The sequence below is a fragment of the Canis lupus genome, chromosome 27 (assembly GCF_048164855.1).
Source record: "Canis lupus baileyi chromosome 27, mCanLup2.hap1, whole genome shotgun sequence".
Lineage (NCBI taxonomy): Eukaryota > Metazoa > Chordata > Mammalia > Carnivora > Canidae > Canis > Canis lupus.
In genome coordinates, this window is record NC_132864.1 from 25900715 (window position 1) to 25909713 (window position 8999).

General features: G+C 54.3%; 1 protein-coding gene across 7 annotated transcripts in view; it reads left to right on the top strand.

The window, feature by feature from the left end:
* The first annotated feature begins 7018 nt into the window (after positions 1 to 7018).
* Positions 7019 to 8999, top strand: part of GRK3 (G protein-coupled receptor kinase 3) — a 132004-nt gene continuing 130023 nt past the window's right edge. For 3 of the 7 annotated variants that reach the window (XR_012019399.1, XM_072803004.1, XM_072803003.1), the window contains exon 1: positions 7026 to 7208. Coding sequence is in view for 4 of the 7 variants with exons in the window: in XM_072803004.1 (XP_072659105.1) it covers positions 7096 to 7208 (113 nt within the window). In the remaining 3 variants the exon portion in view is untranslated. Of the gene's footprint in view, positions 7209 to 8999 lie in introns of all 7 variants that reach the window. The other 4 variants (XR_012019398.1, XM_072803002.1, XM_072803008.1 and 1 more) reach the window with 3 other exon arrangements.

The window sequence follows — 8999 nt, forward strand, 5'->3', positions numbered from 1 at the left end:
GCACCTTCCGAAGGATGAGGGATAAGACATATTTGTCCTGAAGGTTCCAAGGAGAAGGGAAGGAGGGCTTTCCCAGGTTGCATGTACGCTCATGCAGGTCTCCCAGATGCTACCCTACATGGTGCTAGGGTCCCTCTTATTCACCTGCATGGTATCTTCAGCCAGAAGAGCCTTATACAAAGCCTGTCTGATGTGGTTAACTTCTTTGAAACCTTCCACTGGCTTCTCAGTGCCCCTAAGAGAGCTTCGATTTCCCTCTGTGGCTCCCAGGCTCTGCGTAATCTCATCCTGCTGACCTCTCTGACATCTCTCTCCTTCCTCCTCCTCTCACTGGGGGCTGCCCACTTGGGCTCAGCTGATGCTCACCCTTCCCTAAACTGGGTTTCTCCCATGTGGTATCTGCCTAGACTAAAGGTTCCAGGGTAACCTCTCGCACTTGAACCGCGGGAATCCCTGGTCTGTCATGTTAACACAATGCAGAAACCCCCTTTCAGTAGGTTTGGGCGGGGCCTCCAATTCCAAAGTTCAAAGGCCTCCTGAAGGCCCAGGGTGGGGGTGGGGCTTGTGAGAAATGCAGACTCCCCGACCCTGCCCTGGATTTCTGAACCTGAGCCTGTGCAAGAGCAGTTTCAGTACTTATGTGTCCAGGAGTGCTCATCTGGAGCACTCTTTAGGAGCATGTGACCACTATTCTAGTAGCTCCTGGGGGTCCCCTTGGATTGGGGTTATGCAGGGACTGGCCCAAGTACCATGACTTTGTGGCTGAGTCTACACCCGGAAACTCTGGCACAATGAGACCAGTTGGGGAGTTATTTCCTCCAGTAGGGAGAGAAGACAGAGAACTGGCTGGGATGGAAATGACATGCAAGCTGAGAGGTGGGGTCCGGGTCTCTGGCAGCCACTGGCCAGCCTGGCATGCCACATATCATTTGTGTTTGTAAGGTGTGACACAGGAGGTCAATAGGATTTTTCTTAGCTGACTAGGGTCTATGGTGGCCTTTCTGGGATTGGTCTTTATATGCTTTCCCAGCTGGGTGGCACGTGCACTTTCAGGGAGAACTATGGAGGGAAGGCCACCAGGTTAAGGGCCAGAGGGAACTTGGTGATGCAGCAAAGTTCTGGTGTTTTGTGACTTACATATCTAGAGATCATCTTCTCACTGCTCAAGAGGGAGACACAAAGACCTGCCTTGGGTGGCTGAAGATTCCAGGGAGCCCACTTTCCAGACATCACTGCTGATCCTGCATTCCTGCCTCTGCTGAGCTCTTATTCTCTTGGTCTCATGGCTGATCCTTTCTCACTCATGTGGGCACTGGCTCCCACATGCCCTGCAAGCTACCATCAAAGCACCCGCAAATACAAGCCATGAGGTTGTCAGGGTCCCCAGAAAGGCATGGCATTACTGAAGAGAACAGCACACTTAACACAGATGAGAGAACAGATTTCCTATTCCTGAATGTTCCCTGGACAACCCCTCATCCCCCGGGGGTTTTCACTGGCTACCCATCCCTTGGAGAGCCTGACCCTGGGCCATCTCATTGCTTTCTCTGCCTTACTCCCTCCTCCAAATCTTCCTATTAGGCAAAGGGATTTACCTCTATCCCTACCCAGACCTAAAGCCTCCAGACCCGCTTTTGTATAGCCACAGCTCATCCGGGCTCTTAGAGGCCAGAGAACCCTTCTAAGCCATTAACAGCAGCAAGGCCCAACAGGGACCCAGGGAGGTTAGGGCTCATTCTTTACCAGGATGCTCCTTCGTTAGCAGACACTTGAGGTTTTATTTTTTTAAAGATTTTATTTATTTATTCATGAGAGACACAGAGAGAAACAGATGCAGGCACAGGCAGAGGGAGAGGGAGAAGCAGGCTCCATGCATGGAACCCGACGTGGGACTCGATACCAGGTCTCCGGGTTCACACCTTGGGCTGAAGGCGGCGTTAAACCACTGAGCTACCCGGGCTGCCCAACACTTGAGGTTTTAAATAGCATTTTTCTCTGCCTTTAGATGATCTCTGGTGGATAGCTCTTTGAGGCGAACAATGTATAATCTCTTATGTCATTCATTCATTCATTCAACACATATTTATTGAGCAAGGTCAAGTGTGCCAAGTGCAGATGCTGGAGGAACAAATACAGTCCTGCTTTCTTCTAGAAAACTGCTGATGGACTGCTCGCCTCACCTGTGGGTTGTGACGACAGTAAGGATTAACGCGCTGGGTATTGTCTGATACAGTAAAACCGAAACTCTTGAGATATTATGTTATTGAGAGGCGCCAGTATTCTTCACCTTGCAAAGGGATTTGCTGGAGGATTAAATAAATCCACAGAACTTTAGAATTTGATGGGACCTCGGGGACCAGCTCATTCAATCCCAATACTAGTCAGCTGTGAAAAGTGATATTTAAACAGTTTAAGAGGCTTGCTTCCAGTTATCCAGCCAACACCAGAGCCAGGGGTCACATCCAGCACAGCTTTTTCCTTCCCAGAACTGGTCTCTTCCCATTGTACCTTGCATGGCACAGAGATACTCCAATGACGATGAGGATGATGTCAGTGATAAAATTCTTCAAGTGTTTTCTATGTGTCAGACCCTGTTCTAAGTGCCTTTCATGTGTCACATTGTTCTCCTAGCAATGTCATTTTAAAAAAGATTTTATTTATTTATTAGAGACAGAGAGAGAGAGAGAGAGAGAAGCAGAGACACAGGCAGAGGGAGAAGCAGACTCCACGCAGGGAGCCCGATGCGGGACTCGATCCCAGGATCACGCTCTGGGCAGGTGCCAAACCGCTGAGCCACCTAGGGATCCCCTAGCAATGCCATTAATACCACTGAGAGAGTGCTGAGGTACAGAGAGATTAAGCAACTTGTCTAAGGCCACACAGCTCAGAAGTTCTAACACAAGTTATCTGGGGTTGGGGTTCTAACACAAGTTATCTGGCTCCCAAGCCCAAATGCTGAACCACAACACCCTATGGCCTTTCTCTAGAGAGGGACTCCCTGACCTGGAGCCCTGGTAGAGAAATGAGTTTCCACCTACATATTTAAAGGGAGGCATTTCTTTTTCTTTTTTTAAATATTTAATTTATTTATTCAAGACACACACACACACACACACACACACACACACACACACAGAAAAGCAGGCTCCATGCAGGAAGCCTGACATGGGACTCGATCCCAGGTCTCCAAGATCACACCCTGGGCTGAAGGTGGCACTAAACCAGTGAGCAACCCGGGCTGCCCAAGGAAGGCATTTCTATATTAAACATCATTTCAGTGCCAAGCAAACCAAAGCTTGATGTCATATTTTCTGACAGATCCTTTAAAGTATTGGGTTGCTCTGTATAGAGCCACCATTAAAGTTTATAAAGCTTTGCTGATAAAACAGCAGGAAAAGGAGATGTGATGTGTGTGACAGGTAGCAGGATTGTGATAGGATTGTGATCAAGGTTATAAGTGAAATGGGATGGAGTCTCTTGCATGGCTAGAAATTTCTGCAGACTTTGCAGAGTGTGAAGTTTGGAAATAAACCCAGTCAAATGTCAATCATGGGTGGTGTTTTTTTGGGTAGCAACCACACTTACAGTATTGCTTATAAAACAGTCATGTCTCTCTTAGCAGTGATTGAATTATATATTATGATATAAATGAATTTAAGGTCAGGCACGTTCTTCTGGCTCCCAAAATCATCTCATGTGAGTCTTAGAGTTGACTTTTTTCATGTGTGCTTGATTAATTTCCCGGAACAACCCTCCTTATTGTCTGGGGGAATCTCACTGTAGGTAGTCCCAGCAAAGCCCAGACTCTAAAACAAAAAATGGCCAGTTAGTTCCCTAGTTAGCTTCCCCCCTTTGAAATGGTTATCAAAATTAACCCTAGAGAGTATAAACTTTAATGCATCCATCTCCACTACACATTTCTGAATCCTGGAAAGTCATAGAAAAGAGAAATGAGAACGTTATGAACCTTGCAGGAACTTTGGGGAGTTTTACCTATTATCACAGGCAGCGGGAGCCCAAAGCCATTTAAATCATCTTGGGGAGGAGGAGGGAGAGGACTGTCATTATTTGCAAAGGAACATGATTGGCGCAGTACAAATGGATTGCTATTTGTTTTCTCAGTTCGTAGTAATGATTACAGGCTGGCCATGGTGTTTAGCAACAGGATCCAGCAGGTCAGTTATGACAACTTCATCACTGTCATTAGCGCCTTTTGTTTGCAGTGAACACAAAAAGCTGTTCAGCATTAAGAGAGTCAAGGGAAAGAAAGAGAGGAGGGGGTGGAGAAAGCCAAGGAGACAGCTAGGGAACCAAGGTTCGCACACTATTAATACCAAGGAAAAATACCCCTGGGTGCTCCAGTCAGCTGACTTCAATGGTAAAGGGGCCTCAGTTAGGGGACCTGACTTTGGACTCCCTGTTCTTTCTCCTGGAAGAGTAATTGCTCATGTTTATAAAGGCTAATCATTTATGCTAATTTTGGTTCCTGGAAAAGCCCAAGGGGATGTTATTTTTGGTAAAGGGTCTTCCTGCTTCAAGTGTAGTGACTGTGAATAACTAGTTTCAGTATCTTCTCTCGCATGCCAGGGTAAAATGAAGCAAAGTAAATAGAGTTAGTGCAGTGACCTTTATTGGGGACCTACTGGATGGCAGGCTAGGCATTTTTATGTGTATCATCATCTTGGTCTTCTTAATGACCCTGGGGTCTGTGGCTTCATGTCCACTGTACTAATGAGAACAATAAAGCAAGAGGTAAAATGTTGCCCCTGGAATCACCCAGCAAGTCAGAGCCCAGCAGGGATTTGAATTCTGGTGTGTTTCTTGTTCCAAGTTTACCACACCATGCTGAAAATACACACACACACACACACACACACACACACACACCAACCTCCTCTCTCCAAAACAAAACAAGCAAACCACCACCAAAATTCTTAACTGAAGTCAGAGGCAAGGTTAAAAATCTCAGTATTTGGAGGGACCATGAAAAAGGAGGCAAAAAGTATGTATTTATTTCAGGATCCAATCATGTGAAAGCTTGAGTGATCCAAAGACATATTGAAAGAAATTGTATTACTTAAGTCACAAAAATGTGTTCTACTTTTTTTGGGAACTTACCCCCTCCTCCTGGGGTGACCTTTGACATGACATTCTGTGTTCCCATTTTTAGGCCAAAAAAAAAAAATAGTGGGTAGAAGATGTAAGTTTGATATTTGGTTCATGCAAATCTTTGTCTCATTAGTATCTTGCTTGTGCTGGCTTTCTGCTGCCTGACCAAGCTCCTTTGACTCATGTTCCCACTCCTTACGTCCGTCTTATCCTTTTCTGGACAACTTTACCAATATCATGCCTTGAATCTTGAGAAATATCTGGTAAAACTGGCCAATTAGGATGGCAGGCGTAACTGGGAAACAGATGATGGGGGGTGGGCGGTGATGTGGTAAGAAGGAGGGAGAGAACAAAAGAGGGCAGCAGTTCTCATGATGACCAAATGAGGCTGCTTCTGCTGTGACATTACATTTACTGCCTAAAATGTGACCCGGACCATTTCTGGTGAACCGTTAACTCTGTAAGCTACTGACAGGACATTGACTCAAATCTTAGTGCTGAGTCTCTGCTCCCCGTGCAATGAATGCAACCAATGGGCATGAATTGGGCGGGATTTTTTTTTTTTTTTTTTAAATTTAAAAGGACTTTATTTGACAGACAGAAGGAGAGAGCACAAGCAGGGGGAATGGGAGAGGGAGAAGCAGGTTCCCTGCTGAGCAGGAAGTCTGATGGGGGCTGGATCCCAGGACCCTGAGATCATGACCTGAGCCAAAGGCAGCCACTTCACCCACTGAGTCACCCAGGCACCCCTTAAGGGGGATTAAAAAAAAAGTAATTAATTCCCAGTGCAGGTCATCTGAGGACTTCCTGAGCGTCCCTTAACAACCGCTCCAGCCCGAGCGCCACATGGGTTCTGAACTGGACCCATGTGTACTGTGGAAAAATGAGAAGCAAATGAGAACCTCGGGCCGGGGTGGGCAGTGGCGGCCAGACACCGCGGCCGAGACTGAGGCTCAGGAAGCTGGAAATTCCCTCCTGCCTCGGCGCTGGGGCTCTCGCCTTTCCACTTCCCTAAGTCACCCTCGCGGGGGGCCTGTGCGCTCCCCCGGTCTCTGGAACTGACGGTCCGGCCGCAGGAGCCTCCGTTCTCGTCCTCGGCGAGCACTTTAGCCTCCAACCCCCACCTGCCACCTGCGCGCCGGCGAGCGCGACCACCTGCCCGGCGAACGGCTCCTCCCCGGGGGTCTGCCCCTCCCCTGCAGCCTGGCCCGGCTTGGGTGGGACGAGCAACTTCGGCCAGCGCTTAGCTGCCTGCGGGCCGAGTCTCCAGCGGGGCTGCGGGGTGCGGGGTGCGGGGGCGAGCGCCCCAAGCCCGCCCCGGCGCCCCCCGGCACAGGTGGGCCGTGCGCTGCCCGAGCCGCCCCGGCCGCCTGCGGGAATGCGGACGGGCCCTGTCGGGGTGCGGGGCCCCCGGCGGGGTGGGCGGGGGGAGCGCGGCGGGAGCTCGGGGCGGGAAGTGCAGGGGAGGAGGGAGGGGCGGGAGGGGCAGGACGGGCAGGACGGGCAGGACGGGCAGGACGGGCCGGACGGGGGGAGGAAGTCCCCCGTGGCCGCCCCGCGGCGAGGGCGGGACCGTGCCCGCGGGCGCGCGGTCAGGAGACCGGGGTGGGCCGGCGGGGCAGCTCCGCCCGCGCGCACAGGGGCTCCGACCTCGGGGCGCGCTCCCCGCCGACCCCCGGAGGGAGGGGCGGGGGCGGGGGCGGGGCGGGGGCGCGTGCGCGGGGGCGCGCGTGCGCGTGCGCGGGGCGGGGGCGCGCGGGGGGCGGGGCGGCGCGCGGCGACCCCGGCGGGCGCGAGGCTGCGGCGCGCGCGGGGCGCCGAGGGGGGCGCGGGGGCGCGCGCGGGGGCGCGGGCGCGCGCGGGGGGGGCTGCCCCGGGGCGGCCCCCCCACGTCGGGGCGCGGCGGGCGGCGGCGGCGGGAGCGCGTCCCGTCCGGGTCCCGAGGAGCCGCCGCCGCCGCCGCCGCCGCCGCCGCCGCTCGCCAACATGGCGGACCTGGAGGCCGTGCTGGCCGATGTCAGCTACCTGATGGCGATGGAGAAGAGCAAGGCGACCCCGGCCGCCCGCGCCAGTAAGAAGATCGTGCTGCCCGAGCCCAGGTACCGGCCGCCGGGCCCGCGCCGCCCCCCGCGCAGCCGCCCCCCGCGGCCGCCAGCGACCCCCTGCGTCCGGGAGGGTCGGCGCTCGGCCTCGGCCGCGGCCCCCCGCCCCGGCCTCGCCGTTCCCGTCTCTGAAGTGGGTCTCCGAGGGCTGTTGGGGGCACCCCGGCGGAGAGCGCCCCAGAGTGCCCGGGGCCGCACGCGGAGCGCGGGAGCGCCCGAGCCTCGGGCTGCCGGGATGTGGCTGCGAGTTGGCTGGACCAGCCCCGTCCCCGTCGCCCTCTCCCTCCTGTGCCTCCCCTGTGTGGGGTGAGCGCCATCCTCGGGGTCGCCAGCGCCGCTCTGCCGAGGCTCGCTCCTGCCCCGCGCCTGCCTGCCCTCCTGCCCCATCCCTGCCCCTCCTGCCCCTCCAGCCCCATCCCTGTCCCTCCAGACCCATCCCTGTCCCTCCTGCCCCATCCCTGTCCCTCCTGCCCCATCCCTGCCCCTCCAGACCCATCCTTATGGGTCCCTCCAGCCCCATTCCTGTCCCTCCAGCCCCATCCCTGTCCCTCCAGACCCATCCCTGTCCCTCCTGCCCCATCCCTGTCCCTCCAGACCCATCCCTGCCCCTCCAGCCCCATCCTTATGGGTCCCTCCAGCCCCATTCCTGTCCCTCCAGCCCCATCCTGCCCCATCCCTGTCCCTCCAGCCCCATCCCTGCCCCTCCAGCCCCATCCCTGTCCCTCCAGACCCATCCCTGCCCCTCCAGCCCCATCCTTATGGGTCCCTCCAGCCCCATCCCTGTCCCTCCAGCCCCATCCCTGTCCCTCTTGCCCCATCCCTGTCCCTCCAGCCCCATCCCTGCCCCTCCAGCCCCATCCTTGCCCCTCCAGCCCCATCCTTATGGCTCCCTCCAGCCCCATCCCTGTCCCTCAGCCCCATCCTTGTGACTCTCTCCTGCCCCGTGCCTGCCTGCCCTCCAGCCCCATCCCTGTCCCTCCTGCCCCATCCCTGTTCCTCCAGCGCCATCCGTATGGGTCCCTCCTGCCCCATTCCTGCCCTTCAGCCCCATCCCTGTCCCTGCTGCCCCATCTCCATCACACCTCCAGCCCCATCATTATGGGTCCCTGCTGCCCCATGCCTGTGGCTCCCTTGTGCTGCATTCTGGTCGTTCCTTCTCTGCTGCCCCTGTTGCCAACTGCATCCTCTTCTCAGCACCCCGGGGGCTCCTTAGCTGGGGAGTGCCGGCTCCTTGCCTTTTTGTCCCAGGTACTTAAAGTGCAGTTTTCAGTGCTTGCTGCCTTTGGGGTCCAGTCTATTCCTCTTCCTATCCTCCTTTCCTTCCCTCTTTCGTGCCCCCACACAATGATAAGTGGCTGGTGACCCACACAGTTTTCTTTTTGGTGCTAAGTGTATCACCCCAGCGACTTTCCTCAACTTGCAGATCCCCTGGTGGTACTTTGTTAAAAGGTTGAAGTGGGTTTCCTTTTACACGCACATTGAATAGGTTGATTCCAAACAGGAATTCGTTGTTTAAATGACCAAGGAAGGGCCCGATTGAATTGGCAAAGGGTTTGGTGAGGGCCATACCCAGTTGTACTCTTATCTCGAAAATGACTTATTATTGATGGAACTAGTTAAAGACTTCAGTGGTTCATGTCATTAGCACCACCCCAGAGAAGATCATTCATCAGATTAATAGAGTTTCAAATAGTATATCAAAGGATTAGGGCTGGATCCCGCCCCCCCGCCCCCCCCCCCCAGCTTCTTTTCTAAGTAACACCATCATGAGTTGCACAGTAAACGTGC